Source organism: Cetorhinus maximus, chromosome 13 (assembly GCF_964194155.1).
Source record: "Cetorhinus maximus chromosome 13, sCetMax3.hap1.1, whole genome shotgun sequence".
NCBI lineage: Eukaryota > Metazoa > Chordata > Chondrichthyes > Lamniformes > Cetorhinidae > Cetorhinus > Cetorhinus maximus.
Window position 1 is genome coordinate 44,465,779 of NC_135891.1, and position 17,348 is coordinate 44,483,126.

The 17,348-nt window shown below is 47.7% G+C and overlaps 1 protein-coding gene across 6 annotated transcripts in view; it reads right to left on the minus strand.

The window, feature by feature from the left end:
* ripor3 (RIPOR family member 3) overlaps nt 1-17,348 on the minus strand; it is a 295,541-nt gene that overhangs the window by 134,846 nt on the left and 143,347 nt on the right. For 5 of the 6 annotated variants that reach the window (XM_078555330.1, XM_078555329.1, XM_078555332.1 and 2 more), the window contains one exon: nt 15,290-15,442. The exons of the other annotated variant lie outside the window; for it this stretch is intronic. In XM_078555330.1, the coding sequence (XP_078411456.1) occupies nt 15,290-15,442 (153 nt within the window). The remainder of the gene's footprint in view (nt 1-15,289; nt 15,443-17,348) is intronic. 6 annotated transcript variants of the gene reach the window in all.

Here is a 17,348-nt window from a genome sequence, read left to right on the forward strand (position 1 = left end):
AAAGGCTATGGGTCCTGACAATATTCCGGCAATAGTACTGAAAACTTGTGCTCCAGACGTTGCCACACCCCTAGCCATGTTGTTCCAGTACAGCTATAACACTGGCATCTACCTGGCAAATGTGGAAAATTGCCCAGGTGTGTCCTGTACACAAAAAGCAGGACAAATACAGCCTGTCCAATTACCGCCCCATCAGTCTACTCTCGATCATTAGTAAAGTGATGGAAGGGGTCATCAACAGTGCTTTCAAGCAGCACTTGCTTAGCAATAACCTGCTCACTGATGCTCAGTTTGGGTTTTGCCAGGGCTACTCAGCTCCTGATCTCATTACAGCCTTGGTTCAAACATGGACAAAAGAGCTGAACTCCAAAGGTGAGGTGAGATTGACTGCCCTTGACATCAATGTGCATTTGACCAAGTGTGGCATCAAGGAGCCCTATCAAAACTGGAATCAATGCGAATCGGGGGGAAACTCTCTGCTGGTTGGAGTCCTACCTAGCACAAAGGAAGATGGTTGTGGTTGATGGAGGTCAATCATCTCAGTTCCAGGACATCACTGCAGGAGTTCCTCAGGGTAGTGTCCTAGGCCCAAGCATCCTCAGCTGCTTCATTAATGACCTTCATTCTATCAGAAGTGGGGGTGTTCACTGATGATTGCACAATCTTCAGCACATTCATGATTCCTCAGATACTGATGCAGTCCATGTCCAAATGCGTCAAGACCTGGACAATATCCAGGCTTTGGCTGGCAAGTGGAAAGTAACATTCGTGCCACACAAATGTCAGCCAATGACCATCTCCAACAAGAGAGAACCTAACCATCACCCCTTAACATTCAATGGCATTAACATCACTGAATCCCCCACTATCAACAACCTGGAGGTTCCCATTGACCAGAAACTGAACTGGGCTAGCTATATAAATATTGTGGCTACAAGAGCAGGTCAGAGGCTAGTCGTTGGCATCGGGCGTCATGGCACGCAGCGGGGGACAGTATGGCAAGAAGGCCAAAAATCGGTTTCACGCCAGCGTGAAGCACTGCGGGATCATTCAATGGTGTCCGCTTGGCGGATCGCGAAGTAGGCCGCCATGAACCTGATTTGCATCCTGCCAATGGGATGCAAGGTAAGGCCCAGCCGGAATCGCACCCCTCCCCACATCAGGTTTACTGTCATGCCGGCAGGAAAGCACACTGGCACAGAACACATTTGGACAAGTGTGATGTGCAGAAGTCAGGACTTCGCATTAGGGCCTTGCTCAGATCGCGGACATCTAAGGAGCAGAAGGTGCTGGAGCCCTACAACTACCGGACCCTGGAGGAACATGTGCATCGCATGTTGGCTAGATTCTCATGAATGTGGCTCCACCGCAAACCAGAAGTTGGGAGGTCTCCATGGATGTCTTGGGTCTGATTCCGAACATCATGGTCTTGGCCATGTGCTGCTATGGATGATCGGCGAGGTAGGGGAGGGGAGTGTACCAGGGGGGTGGGGGAGGAAGGTCTAGGTGTGAGCAGGAGCGGAAGGTGTATCGGGCTGGGGGCTGAGATTTGAGGGGGAGATGAAGGTGTCGGGGCAGGGGTAAGGTTGCGAGGGGGTTGGTGGGGGGGGTGGCGAAGGCATCAGGGGGGTAAGGTTTGGAGGGGGAAGAAGGGTGTATGGGGATGGAGGAGGATGTAACGGGGGCAAGTGGGGAGGTAGGTGTAACGGGGAGGAAGGTGTAAGGGTGTTCAGAGAGGAAGAAGGTGTCCAGGGGTAGGAGGGAGCTCAGAGGAGGGAAGGTGTTCAGGGAAGGAGGGAGTAAGGGTAGAGGAGGGAGTAAAGTGGGGGGGAAGTCCAAGTGAATGTGCAAGGGGGGTCAGTGGAGTCAATGAGTGCCTCCTGAGGAGCAAACTGAGGGTGGGCCTGGTAGGAGGGAATGGTGAATATGAGATAGGGCAGAGGGAGCTGAAAGGATGGGAGGGTGGGGGTGCGCGGTAGCAGCAGAAGGGATGGCAAGAGTGGTTGGTGGGGACTCGGAGGCAAACACGGATCCTGGGGTTGGGAAGGAGAAGGTTGGGGAGGTCAATGTTGAAGGTGATGGGATTCTTAGGAAGGTAGGGAATGTACACCTTCACCTGGACATCCTGGAAAGACAGGGGTTCAGGTTGGCGGGTGACAGTGGGGAGGTGGAAGGTGGTGGCAGGGGGCGTCCACAGTGATGGGGGAAAGGACATGGGTGACTGGGGGAGAGGAAAGGGGGGAGAGGAAAGGAGGGGGGAGCTGATCAAAAACTTGACGACCATCGTTGTTGAAATTGAAAGTGGGTGGAGCCTCGTGTTGGACGGGCACAGGTGCTGCATGGGAGTGTGATCAGTGGGTGGGCAGAGATGCAGGTCGGCTCAGATGGACAACTGAAAGGGAACCCCAGCAGGCAGCATTGAAAATGCTCGGGACAGTGAGATGAGTGTGATGGATGAAGGCTTTGCATGAGTGGGAGAGTGCTTGCATGAGGCCCTGCCACACTCACTGTTCTCCCTCCAGGGTCACTTGTGGACTAGTTACATGCAGCTGAACTGCTAGTGGGAGAGATGCAGGGGGAGGACTCACAGAGCCTACCAATGAAGCTGAAAGACAGCATGACACATTATTCAGTGAAAGTGAATATATTTTCAGATTATAAAGTGACAAAATGTGTTCACTCGTGCAACTACTTGTGAACAGAATTTCTTAACTTTTCTAGGCCTACCACTTCTTCTGGGTGCTGCCCTGACATTCACAGCAGGGGTGGAGTCAGTCTGTGCAATGGTTGGCCCTGTTGCCTCTTTTAAATTTGGCATGCATCCTCTGGAGAGCTCAGGCCTCAGCTTGCTTTGGTTGTCCTCCAGTGGGCCAGCTGCTCTCTCTGCGGTGACAGAGGTCGAAGTTGCTGGGGTCACAGGCACAGGACTCAGAGGGAGTGGACAGCCTCTGAGATTCCTGGGTGGATGCCGTTTCTCCTCCCTTCAGTTGCCAGAGCACACTAGCCTGACTCCTTGAGGGGAAGGAACACCTGGAGGAGCATTATGGTGTATGTTTCCCTCTCACATTGCCACTGCAGGAACTCACCATGGCTACCACAATGCGAGTACAGGTGTGCATGCAATTCTGCTTTCTACTGGACTAGGGTCCCCACGGCATCTGCCGTCCTTCCCATGGAGAATTCCACATGCGCACATGTGGGCACCACTTCATCAGAGAGCAGGGGGACGTACTCCTTCGACTCACATGCCTGTTGAAGCCTTCTGCTGACTCTCCACGATGAGTTGGAAGGCCGAATCCAGAGGTTCGTCATTTGACTCGGACCTTGCAGATGCCTCTTCCCCAGTAATCCTCCGAGTACCCGGGAGCTTGGCTGAACCTGCTTCCTCCAGCTGTGGATACGTGCCCGTGCAGTGACCACCACACTGTGAACCCAACCCTGCATTAGATCTATGTCCCACCGAGGTGTGTGTCTCTGTGCTGGTGCAGGGTGTGGGTAAGTGCTGTGATGGATCTTCCAGGCTGCTTATTTCCAGCTCTTCTATGGAGGAGATGTCCTTTTGGCTGGAGGTGAGGACCTGGAAAGAGCTGAGGGCATGGCTGGCTGAAGGTGTTGGTCGCTTGGCAGAGCTCCCTGTGAACCAAAGTAGAGATAATCAGTGCATTTCAGCAGAATCAAAAGGAGAGAGAGCACTCAACAGTTGCATTGAAAGAGGGATGAAGTGGTGCAGGATCCTCATGTGGATGTTTGCCACCGACCTCACTGTCGTCGCAGGCACGGTACCACCACGGTCCCCACCAGCCAGCGCGATGATATCCTCCTCAAAGTGAGTGAAGGACCTAATGTAGGCCACTTGACCCCATGGTCTGGGACCCCTCCCTGCTGATATGAGCAGGCTTCTCCTGCATGAAAACAGATGAGGAGTGTGTGAACAGGACACATGGCACTGTGTGGAATGTTTGTGTGGTGAGCGGAACCATGGACGGGATGAGGATGCGAGCTCCGGAGGATATGACCCTGATGGAAATGTGAGGGTGTGTGTGAGAGTTAGCGGTGTTGTCTCTTGAAGGTTGAGATCCCTGTGGATGTGCGATGGGTTTGTGAGTTGAGTGTGATAAGGTGGTTGACTTATCCTGGTGGAACAGATGAGAGCATCCATCCTCTTCCTGTACTGGATGGCTGACAACTGCTACCACTGTCTCCCAGGCCAGATCGGTGACTCTGGTGGACCTCCTGCAGCAAGAGAGGGTTAGAGGATATCACAGTGACCTTCCACTGCACCCAGCAGGTGCCCCAGAGAGGCGTCACTAAATTTGGGGGCAGCCACTTTCTTTGCTTTCAGGGCTATCTGTCGACTGTCGCAGTCCTGGTCTATAGCCATGAAGTAGGCACGTGTCTGATGCGTTTTAAACATGGCACCCAGGGGGAGGAAGCACTGTGGTCATGGCGGGATGAGCAAATCTGAGCCTGCCTGCCAACAATCCGGAGTGTTTCCCATGAATGCATTATTAATGAGGTGGGATGCGCCGGGAATGGGACGATACAGTGCACAAACCCGCCATTATGGCTGACGGATAAAACAACTTTTTTCCCACCCACTCCCGCACTTTTTCAAAGTCTGGCATGATTCTGCCCTAGGAATCCTGTGACGAGTAACTCACCTCCTGACTCTCCAAAGCCTGCCCAACATCTACAAGGCACAAGTCAGGAGTGTGATGGAATACTCCCCACTTGCCTGGAAGAGTGCAGCTCCCACAACACTCAAGAAGCTTGACACCATGGCAATGACACCATCCACAAACATTCACTCCCTCCACCACCGACGCACAGTAGCAGCAGTGTGTTCCATCCACAAAATGCACTGCAGGAACTCATCAAGGCTCCTTAGACAGCACCTTCCAAACCCACCACTGCTACCATCTAGAAGGACAAGGGCAGCGGACATATGGAAGTTTCACCTGGAAGTTCCCCTGAAGGCACTCACCCCCTGACTTGGAAATATATCGCCATTCCTTCACTGTCGCTGGGTCAAAATCCTGGAACTCCCTAATATCACTGTGGGTGTACCTACACTACATGGACTGCAGCGGTCAAGAAGGCAGCTGACCACCACCTTCTCAAGAACAATTAGGGGCAGGCAATAAATGCTGGCCTAGCCAGTGACACCCACATTCCATGAATGTATAAAAAAAACCAAGGCCCCATCTGTTATCTAAGGTGAATATAAAAGACCCCATAGCACTATTTCCAAGAAGAGTAGGGGGAAACTATTTGACAGCCTACATTTAACCCTCAACCAACATCATTAAAATAGACTGTCTGGTCATTTTCACCTTGCTGTTTGTGAGAGCTCGCTTTATGAAAAGTGGCGGTGCATTTCCTGCATTCCAGTGACTATAATTCAAAAGCACTCAAATCCCAGAAGGAAAAACCAGTTCGGAACAGTATTGTTATTTTCCAGTTTTTACTTTTTTTTTGTTCTGGATTGCCTGCAAAGTGCTTTGAAAATGTGAATAGTGTTATATAATGCAAGTTTTGTTTTAAATATCCCTTCTAAATGCTGACACAACAATTAAATGCATTGGCCTGGAAGAAGGTAAACAGGCGTTATAATTTAAGAAGTGGGTCTACATAACATTCAGCCACCTATATCAGAGGAAGGGAAAAGAAAGCAAAAGTACATGATAGTCAATAGGGAAAATCGTGGCGGGTGGGGACATTAAATTTGGCATGATGGGAAAAGTCATTTTCCTGCCAGTGGGAAATTAGTTTGGAGTTTTGTCCTCCCGACTTTGATGGTGGGTTAAAGGCAAGTTGCGTTTCCCACTGATCTATGTCGGGAACTACATTTGTATTAATTTGCATCTCAAGAATGCTCACTGACAGGCCAACTCAACGGAATTACACTCCCTCTCCAAACTGAGCACCCCACCAGCAGATAATTAGAATGGTCTCTTTCCCGACTGCATATGAGTGGTGTGTACCTGGTGAGGTTCAGTTCATTAATGACTTTGAGGTACATAGATGCTTGAAGAATGTAGCTGCGAGATTTTGGGTGCCTGTGTCACAAGCTGTGCCAAGGCTGTTCACGGGAGGCAATATCAGTAGTTGTGGGGGAGATGGAGGCAGGACTGGGGTGTGAGAGTGGTTGTGGAAATGGGAGGGGAGGGGGAAGACAGAGGAAGGCCGAAGTCAGGGGGATAGATTATTGAACACGGGTGAGGAGAGGGAAGACAGATAGAGAACTAGGGTGATGTTGTGGACCACTGGAGGAGAGGGGGAAAACAGAGGAAGGCCAAAGTTGGGGGGTAGGTTGTGAAACACAGGAAGGAAGGGGGAGGTCAGAGGCAGAACTAGGGGGTGGTCAAGTAGCTGAGTGGAGTAGTGAAAGATTGCCCTGGGCAAGATTTATAAGACTGTCCGAGGAAGAGTCCAATACTGTCCTGGGGCTGAGGCCACGCTGTTGGGTGCATATTGGAAAGACTGGCCTTGGGCTGTGTGGGCCATGTTAGAGCGCTCTACATGGCACGCATGTCTTGTTCCCGGTCTTGGGCGGAGGAAGGCCTCTCCGGGCAGTAATGGTCATGCACAGTATGGTGGGCAGGGCATGGTCAGTCACCTGAGGAATTTGGTCCCGGGAGTTAGAGTCATGGTACTGTGAGACTGAGGGCACAGTCACGTAAGGGGGAACATCTGTATCCTGTAAGTTGGCAGCTGAAACGTCATGGGGGGGTATTGAATGGCCTGATGGGTGGTGGGGGTGGGGGGGGGGGGAGGTGGGTCCTGGAAAGTCAGGGTGCATGTGGCCTTGAGAAGGGGAGGAGTCAGGTCTACAAAGTGCATGGGCACATCAACATTCAAAAGGTCCAGGGGAAAGAACAGGAATATTCCCATGGATAATGATGGGTGCAAGGTTAACGGGGGAACCTGGGTAGTGTTAGGAGTAAAGGAAATTAGGAGCCAGTGAGGATCAAGGAGGATGGGGGAGACTTGGTGGGTGATAGGGGGAGGTTGGAAGCTGATCTCCCAGACTAAGGTCAGCAACACCATTTTCAAGCTCACCTTACAATGAAGGAGTTTTGAAAAACAAGCTAGGAAAAAAAAAATCGTTTGGGAAGGAGTCTCAGGGTGTGTGGGAGGAGATCAGCAGAGCAAATCTTGGCTGACCCAAGGGCAGCCTATAACTGTCCTGCTCAAACCAGGAGAATATGCCTCAGCTGAGTGCTGGACACAAGGGTCTAATGCACGGTGAATGAACTTGGTTCCTTTACTAATGGCATGCATTCAGGAGAGAATCCATTACGTTTAGGTGCTGAGATGCACAGGGTCTTCATTGGCATCTGATCCTTACAGAGGCAGATCAGAATGGATGCAGGGTCAAAAAATCAATGGCCACATCTGCTGCACAGAGGCAGCATGGGCCCTACAAACCTCCATTTTCCCAGTGCACTGATCATGGCATTCAAGGTACCATAGTTGCAGTCAGGCCATAAGTGCAAGGACTGGGTTTTCATAGTTACTTTCAAGGCCACTGTAGTCCAACCAACACAAGGCTGACTGTGGTTCCTAGGACTTGGGTCTTTTGACCTGAATTAAGACTCTCGTTATGAATGTGCAGTCAGGTCTGAGGGGAAAGATCAGACACCTGTTGTCCTCCAGGATGTTATCATCCTGCAAGGGGTGGCCTTGGTATGCAATATGCAGATTAAGGGAAAGTCAAGGGCTGGAGACAGCATTCCCGCCTTGTATATGGAGGGAAACCATTCCACAGGAACTACCACTAATTATTCAATTGCATCCGTTCACAGATACAAAGGAAGAGTGGAGAACGCAGGCTGCAGGCAATACTGCCTTCTTGATAGCTTTGATTAGAATGAGCAAAGGAAGAGACCGTCGCTGATTGGCACAACACAGGGAAGGCAGTCACCCTGAGGAACAAGAGCCAGCGGAGTCCTAGGAAGACCCATATGCTGACAAGGTAAGGCCAAATCCATGAAGACGTTTGGTGTGACCAATGGTTTACAGAAGATGCAGTTCATACATGGAGATGAGTGAAAGACAACATCACAGACCCCTTTGCTTATCTAGGGATATGGTAGTTCATAACTGCCACATTCTCTGTGAAGAACTGACAACACACAAACTTGAAGGCTGCTCTGAACTTTTTTGCCTGCAGATTTTTCCAGGGCTGCACTGGGGACCTTTGTGGAATCTCATGATTATACACAAATGCATAAGGGAGGTGACAGATGCCCTTTTCAATAACGTTCACATTACATGCAGCTCCACACGGTTGAAGCAAACCAGGCTGTCAGAGCTGTGGGATTCGCTGCGACCTCAGGCTTTCCACAAGTGCAGGGTGCCATCGACTGTACACATGTAGCCTTGAGAGCTCCCTGGCAGCAGCCTGTGACATTCATTAATAGAAAAGGATTTCACTCTCTGAACGTCCAGCTAATTTGTGATCACAGAAAGCAGATCAGGCGTGTTTGTGCTAGGTACCCAGGGGACTCATACGACTCATACATTTTGAGTCACTCCAAGTGCCAGAGATATTTGATGGAGCTTGGTGCTTAGAGGATTGGTGATAAGGGATAACCCCTTGAAGACATGGCTGATGACATCCATTTGTCTTCCACAAGTGCATCTGAGGAGAGATACAATGCTGCACATTCAGCCACAAGGTCCTTAACAGAGCACACTTTTGGCCTCTTAAAGATGCATTTCAGATGTTTGGACTGCTCAAGCAGGGTTCTCCAATGCTCACAACAGAGCATGTCCCACATCATCGTTACTTGTTGTGCCCTGCACAACCTAACGCTGTAAAGGGGGGACAATTTTCCACAGGCTTGATGTCTCCTCAGATGAGGAGGACTTTGAAGGGGATGAATCTGAAGAGAGTGAGGATCCAGATGAACCACATAAGGATGCCATTTCATGGGCACGAGGCAGAATACGTGCCCATGACAGCCTCATAACTACAAGATTTTATGAAGAGTAAGATGAAGACAAGTTGTTATAAGCGCAGTTCTCTTCATGCTTTGATGCAGGGGACAGGCCAACACCTTCATTGCCGTCTTTAACATGTCATGAAAGGTCAACAATCTCATAATGATCACTGAGGAACCATAACTCACCTTCAGCCCTAATGATTGGCTCATCTTTGGAAGGTGCAATAGCCTATGGGCCATGTGGCTGCTGTGGAATGTGCTTGGCACTCCACATGTCCACATCCTTAACTGCACATAATGCAGTTCTTTTAGCCATGGCTTCGACAGGTCAGTGGCCATGGCATTCTTCAAGGGGATGAAATGCTGTTGCACACATAGATGCACTCATGCCTGCATGACAGCAGCTTAGCAAGGCAGGTCTAAGATGAAAAATATTCGTCGATGGTTAGCGCTTGACCGTTTCAAGGGGGTGCTACAGCCAGATAGCAACATCTCTCCAAACATCAGCTTTCGTGCATGATTAATGCAGAGGCTGCATCTTGATATTAAGCCCCAAGATGCCATCGGACATCAGGACACAGTGATCTGTCACATGACAACTCTCAGCTTTGCGTCAATGCTAAATTAGCATTGTCCTCACAGAGAATGGGTCAGCAGGACCATTGTGTGATTATTGACAAACACTTTTTAAAAATTCATTCACGGGATGTGGGCTTTGCTGGCTGGGCCAGCATTTATTGCCCATCCCTAGTTGCCCCTGAGAAGGTGGTGGTGAGCTGCCTTCTTGAACCACTGCAGTCCATGTGGTGTAGGTACAGCCACTGTGCTGTTAGGAAGGGAGTTCCAGGATTTTGACCCAGCGACAGTGAAGGAACCCTACATTCATCAGAAGCCTGCCAAATGAACATCCTGCATTGCCTAGGCATTTGGGAGAGATGTGGCCCAGTCAGTTTTGACACAGCGGTCAGTGATAACACATTCCCTTCATTAAAACTGCTGTGCACTCAGGAGATACTCCGGAGCATCGCTTTCATACCATTATAGTCCTCAACATTGTCCATTTCACAAAGGCCACTCATTTCTAGGAACAATAAGCCAATGAGTGCACAGTCATGCCATGAATTACATATCGATTTGAGTTCTGTGACCTCAAGAGGGATTTTGTGAAGCACCACTACTCAGCCATTCGGAAGCAAACTAAGGCAGAACCCTTAAGTGCATTGATGGGCAGAGAGATCTGGGTGTACAGGTCCATAGGTCACCGAAAGTGGCAACACAGGTGGATAAGGTAGTCAGGAAGGCATATGGCATGCTTGCCTTCATTGGCAGGGGTATTGAGTATAAAAGCTGGGAAGTCATGCTGCAGCTGTATAGAACCTTGGTTAGGCCACACTTGGAATATTGCGTGCAATTCTGGCCACCACAATACCAGAAGGATATGGAGGCATTGGAGAGGCTGGAGAGGAGGTTTACCAGGATGCTGCCTGGTCTGGAGGTTATTAGCTATGAAGAGAGGTTGGAGAAACTCGGATTGTTCTCACTAGAGCGACGGAGATTGAGGGGCGACTTGATAGAAGTTTACAAAATTATGAGTTGCATGGACAGAGTAGATAGTCAGAAGCTTTTTCCCAGGGTGGAAGAGTCAATTACTAGGGGACATAGATTTAAGGTGAGAGGAGAAAACTATAGAGGAGATGTGCGGGATAAGTTTTTTACGCAAAGGGTAGTGAGTGTCTGGAATTCGCTGCCAGAGGAGGTGGTGGAAGCAGGTACGATAGTGGTGTTTAAGAGGCAGCTTGACAAATACATGAATAGGAGGGAAATAGAGGGATACGGACCCCGGAAGTGCAAAATGTTTTAGTTGACGGGCAATATGATCGGGGCAGGCTTGGAGGGCCGAAGGGCCTGTTCCTGTGCTGTACTTTTCATTGTTCTTTGTTATGATCCTCACAGGATAAGCACACACCTCTCACATCACGCACTCATTCCTGCCTAGCAGATATTTCAAATGGACCTAGTGGAACCAACTTGTATCACTCAGCATCATGAATGGGGAAAATGGGGGCTATTAAAGGATTAACGTTCAGCCTTAAACACAGAATCAAAAATATGCTGCAGCGAGGCATGAAAGGCTATGGTGCTTGACGATGAACACAACTTTAAACAAAACCTCACAGTCACAAAATAAACGCCATTGCAAAGTACATTTGGGTGAAAAGACTCCAAGGTTGGTCACAACAAATACTTATAACACCCATAAGCTACAGACTTCAATGCGACAGCATCAGGATAATCACCAACCTTGATGAACAATTCTCATGAGGTCACATACGCCTGAACTTTTAGGTCGGCGGTGACTGCGGTTGGCAGGCCCAGGAGTGGCTGGGAAACGGATCGCCGAACACGATCGGCCTCTGACCGCAATTAACGGCCAACCAGCGTGAAACATGCATTGAGAAGCTCAACGCTGCTGGGGTTGGGGTTGGAAGAGGGCGGGTACTGATGTCAGTGCGGGCGAACGCTGACAGAAAGCTCCCTGAAGGCAGAGAGCTGCCTCAGGGTGCTGAAGACATGAAAAGTTTTTAAAATCAGGGAAAAAATGTGCAAGCATCATAATCAGCCACCTCAACATATACATTATGAAAATTCTGTCCATAGATTTTTATTTTTATTTCATTTAATAACTGAAACCTCATCCCACCTGTAGATGAGTTTCGAAGAAAAATGCAAAGACCTCCTGGCCAATTCGCCTGTCCTCCACTGTAAGGTTGGACGGGCAACATAAAATTAAAGACAATTGCAACTTTATTTAATTTAATTGGCCTCTTAATTGTCGGCAGGCGTGCTCCCGACTTTTGCGCACGCTCACCGGCCAAAATATTGCGCGAGCGCGAGATGATGTTGGGATGCTCGCCCGACATCATCTCGCGAGATTTCGCATCCAATTGGGTCAGGCATACGCCCGCCCGCCGACCTAAAAATTCTGCCCATAATGTCTGCCTGAAATGCAAGGGTTACAAGAATATTGTCCAGCCATCATTTTCATATAGGAAGTGCCTTTGTTCATGTTGCTGATTGCTGATGTGGAACTAAAGGCGATTCACTGTCATGAGATTGAGTGAGGCTAATTGAAATGAAGGGACAAGATGGGAGATAATCGGGAGCTTCAATTTGTACCCTTGCATGAAGGCGGAACCTTGCATCACATCGATTATCCATTCAATACCTGAGACTTGGGGAGTGATAAGTGTGAAATATATTTACAATAGTGGATATTATGCACAGTGAACAAACACCCATGCCATCAATATGCATTCAAAACTACTAAATTTTCCTAACTCTAGCATTACGTCTAGGTACAGCCCCAACATCCACAGCAGAGGTGGAGGCAGCCTGTTGACTGCTATGTTCTATTGTCTGAGATGACTTTGGCAGACGTCCTCTGGAGGCCTGAGGACTGGAGGGCTCCGGTCTGCAAAAGGCCTCCTGCTCAGGACAGGTGGGCCCTCCTCAGCCTGACCTTGGGGTGACAGGTAGAGGGAATTTGGAGTGGCAGGACATGCTTGGAGTGTCCAGGGTAGGTTCTCCCAGGGTGTCTGGCTAGCACTCCTCCTCCCTTTGGGTGCCTGAGCAATCCTCCCAAGCTTCTTGAGGAGAAGGGGTAGCTAGAGGGAGGCTAAGGTGCCCCATTGCCCTCTTTACTAGCCACTACTGAAATGCACCCATAGCTAGAGTGATGGTGTGCAGATCTGAGCACAAATCCGGCAGAAAACTCTGGACCTGGGTCTCCAAGGCGGCCGCCACCATTCCCATGGAGACTTTGATGTGCTCGCATGCTGGAGCCACGACATCAGACAGAATGTGGACGGACTCCTCCATCCTTCATTCCAGGATGGCCTCTGACAACTCTCCCTGATGTTCCCCTGCCTGCCTTTACATCTCCAACATTTCTCTAAGGGCCAATTGCAGAGGCTCATCATTGGACTCAGACTCTGCAGGAGCCTGGTCTCCAGAAGTCCTCTGAGTGTCAGAGACCTCAGCTGTCACTGCCTCCGCCTGCTCCAGACAAGTGTCCATGATTGTGACCCCGAGCCTATTCTAGAACTGGGACCCACCGAGGTGCTTGTATCTGTGCTGGTAGAGGATGCAGGTGAACACAGTGACGGACCTTCATTAGATGCCTTCTCTGCCTTCTTATCTGAAGTGCACTGGCGGCTGGGGCTGTGGCACTTGCTGGAACTCTTCCTCTTCCTTTTCTTGCTGGTGGCAGGAATAAAGAGAAGAGATAATTAGTGATTGACTAGGCAGGCTCCAACATAATAGGTCATTCACAGTCATTGTCCCCCTGTTGTCGATGTATACTAGATGGAGCCTCATGGGCTTGTTGCGGGAGGCCTTCTCCGTAGGAGCAATCCCTACCCTCTCCAATGAATCCTGCTGCTTGCTCCTCATGGGAGGAGAGTATCCTGAGCTCTAGGGTTCCCCCTCCAGTCTTCACTCTCTCCAGTTGGTTGTGGGCATTCTTGTCCTGCATAAAGACAGATGGATTGACTGTGAACAGCACAGATGAAAGAGCATTTCAGAAGAATGCATGCCTGCTGTGTGTGCTGAGCCCTCCCCAGCAAGGGATTAAGATGCCGTTTGTGCAGCATCTTACATGAGATGGGGACCTTAAAGTGGTTGTCAGGCAATCAGTGCTGATGTCCCATCTGCTGGTAGTGTGTGACATCGCTGTGGACTTGAACCCTTAGACTGCTTGATACCCTTGTGAGAGTGTGAGTTTGGAGTGATTAGAAGTTTCACTTACCCTGATGGAGTGCATCAGACCATTCATTCTCTTCCTACACTGCAGGGTGGTCCTTTTCTGTTGGTCAGGGACACTGACCTCCTTGTAAGCCAGCGTAGTCAGGTGGGAGGACCTCCTGCTCCCATCCCTTGGAAAGAGGACCACCTGCCATTCCTGGATGGCCTGGAGGTGAATCCCCAGGGAGGCCTTGCTGAACCATGGAGCCGAGGGTTTGTTTCATTTGGTCGCCATGGTAATGAAGACATTCAACCCACTTGGCCTGCAGTGAGTGAATGTCTGTGTGGGTGCTATTTAAACACAGTGCCAGGACCTTTGTCCCCATGAAGTAATGGCAAGACGGATGAATTACTGCCCGCCATGCCATGAGATTCGATGTGCTTCTCATTGATGCATCAATAATGAGCTGAAAAGCAGAAAATCAGGCGTGAAAGTCAGCTCCGCCACCCAGCGGGAATCATGCCAATCTCCCACCCCACCGGCTCCCCCCTAACACCCCCCCAACCACCCCCCAACCCCCAGCCACCTTCCTTAGTCTCTAGAATGGAAAATTTTGTCCATCAACACATTATTAAGGATGCCCATGGAAATTTTGAATTTTGCCCTTACAAATTATATATTCTGGAAAATTTTAAGTAGCTTTATACTTCATAATTGCCTTTTTTATATAACTTAGAAAAGGAAAATCAGAGTGACATTTGCACTATAACAGAGCCTCAATCTGACCATCATATTACCTCGACAGTAACTTGCTCACATCCAATCTCCCCACATTCATTGTCCAAGTTTACAAAGGTATCTAGTCTTCCTGGACCTAATTCACAGAGACCCAGTACCTCACTCCATTCCCCACCTTTCACTTCTCCTATTCCTCAGCTTATACTAACATTCTTCAACTTTTCCCTTCTGAATTTAAGCAGTACTTCCCCCACTGCCCACTCCCCCCAATCCAGTAAACCTGCTATTCATCTTCCACTCCTCCAGTTCAAGCCTTTCGCCTTCATCGCTCACTCCAAAGCACTGCTTCCAGCTTCTTCTCCTTTCTCCTTTAAACCATCATCCATTCTTCCAACCTCTGCTCATTTGATCTCACTAATTGTCAGTGGCTAATGCTGTGCTTTACCCTCTAAATGCCCGTCCTAGCCTTAATGACAGATAATGCAGCCTGTATGTGTTTATGTTCTCAGGGGAATTCCTAGATGTGTTTTGCAGAGGATATAATAGCTGTCATTGGTGTTTGATGTACCATTGCAAAGATAGAAAAACCTGGTGCACTAGAAGAGTAAGAGTAGTTCAGTCTATGTTGCCTATTGTTGCAAACATTGACATAATGAATACCGCCAAAATGCTGATGTGAGCCTGAAAATTTGATGGTTGTCATGTATGACATCTTAAGTGTTCACTATAAGGGTTAGCACTTTGGCTAATTTAATTAAATAGCACTATAGCATAGATATATGACTAATGCCAAATGGAGTAAGTTGTACTTTACTTGGTTATTTTGTGTCATAGTACAATTTATATAGATTCTTACTTTAGACCTTTCCGCAATGATTTGCATATTTTCTCCACTCGGTTAGGCTGTGGCTCCAAACTACTGGAGTTTTTTTGTGAAGTGACATGCCTCTTTGTTGATTTTACTGACAGCAATCTTAACCTTGGAGAACTTCTACCGCCAGAAGAAAGACTGCAAAAGAAAATTGTAGCATTGTTAATTCATTTTAAATATATGTTAACAATTTAACTATATTCTTAGTGTTGCAGAATTTCTGGATGTGATGCAAAGACTACAGTCCTCAAAGAAATGGTTCATGGAAATAATATGCCTTGTAACCCTTTAAGTTCTAAATTTTTTCCCCAGTGTTCAAAATATGCATATGCAAAATAATCCACAGTCTGTTTAGCATGTCCAGCAGTATCAACATGTTTAACCTGAATTACTTAGCTGAATTAGTAATGAATAGATGCCATTGTCTAATTTCATTTTTTTCCCAATTAAGTGACATGGTTAATCACAGTGCCATTTGACCTTCCCTGCTGCACAAAGTACTGAGGGAGTGCTGCACTGTCTTTTAAGTGCAATGGTAAACCAAAATCCTGTCTGTTCTTGCACATAGACATAACAAATCTCATGACATTATTTTGAAGAAGATCTGGGGAGTTCTTCCTGGTGTCCTGGCTAATATTTATCCCTCAATCGCTCATAAAAATAGATTAGTTGGTGATTATCGTGTTGTAGTTTGTGGAAGTTTGCTATGTGCAAATTGGCTTCCACATTACAATAATGACTACACTTCAAAAGTGTTCAAAACTGGCTGTAAAGCACTTTGAGGTGTCTGATTGCCGTGAAAGGCATGATATAAGCGCAAGTCTTTTTTCCTTCACTGATGGTGGGTGTGGGGTGGAATTCCCAAATATAATCTAATTTACCGGGAAACATAAAAACGGAGACTGTGTAGTTTGCTTTTGGTGTGCTGAATTCCTCTAATGTTTATCATTCGACACAGTTGACATTTTGTGAATTTGCTATCTGATTGGAAGCATATGCATATTTTGAACACTGGGAAAAAAATTTAGAACTTAAAGGGTTACAAGGCATATTATTTCCATGAATCATTTCTTTGAGGATTGTAGTCTTTGCATCACATCCAGAAATTCTTCAACATTAAGATTTCTTTAGTAAACTATATTAAAAAAATGCCTCATGGATTTTCTGGTCTGTTGACATGGTTCTGCTTAAAAAGAAATCCACGCTTCCTTGTAAAATGTCCTTTTAGAAACTAAGTAACAGTAAACAATCTTGTTTTTCAGAATCAAAACAGCTCTACAAGTTGGATTGTCCTTTGGCTGTTACATTTATCGCCCCAGTTTTCCAAAGGCAGCCTCCAAGTTAATTGTTCTCCCACATGGAGAGTAATGATGTCTGACCCACATTTATTTAAATTTACTAGAGATATGTTGAATGTACGCTATTGTGGAGGAGCTATTGAGAAAAAAAATTAACATTTCTCCTATTTCATCACTGGACTGGATGCTGCTCCTTCACATCTCCAATAGTGAAATATAAATACCAAGATGTTTGCAGTGGAAAATCATAGAGTCATAGAATCATAGGACCAGGGAGAGAAATCATGGGCCCTGGTACTTCTCCTGTTTCCAGGCCCCTTATCCCACCCCCCTCTTTAATCCGCCTCCCTCACATCCTTCAGGTGCCCAAAATTGGGAACCATAGTCACAATGGGGCTGAACTGTTTTATTTAGGTTTAGCAAAACTTATTCACTTTTGTACTATATGCCTCTATTTATAAAACCCATTGGTAGCTTCGGTTTCAGTATGATACACTTTACAACCACAGCTTTGTCAGGCAATTACACACAATGTCAACTGTGTAGAATGATAAACATTAGAGGAATTCAGCACACCAAAAGCAAACTACGCAGTCTCCATTCTTATGTTTCTCGGTAAATTAGATAATATTTGGGGATTCCACCCCACACCCACCCTCAGTGAAGGAAAAAAGATTTGCGCATATATCATGCCTTTCACAGCAACCAGACACCTCAAAGTGCTTTACAGCCAGTTTTGAACATTT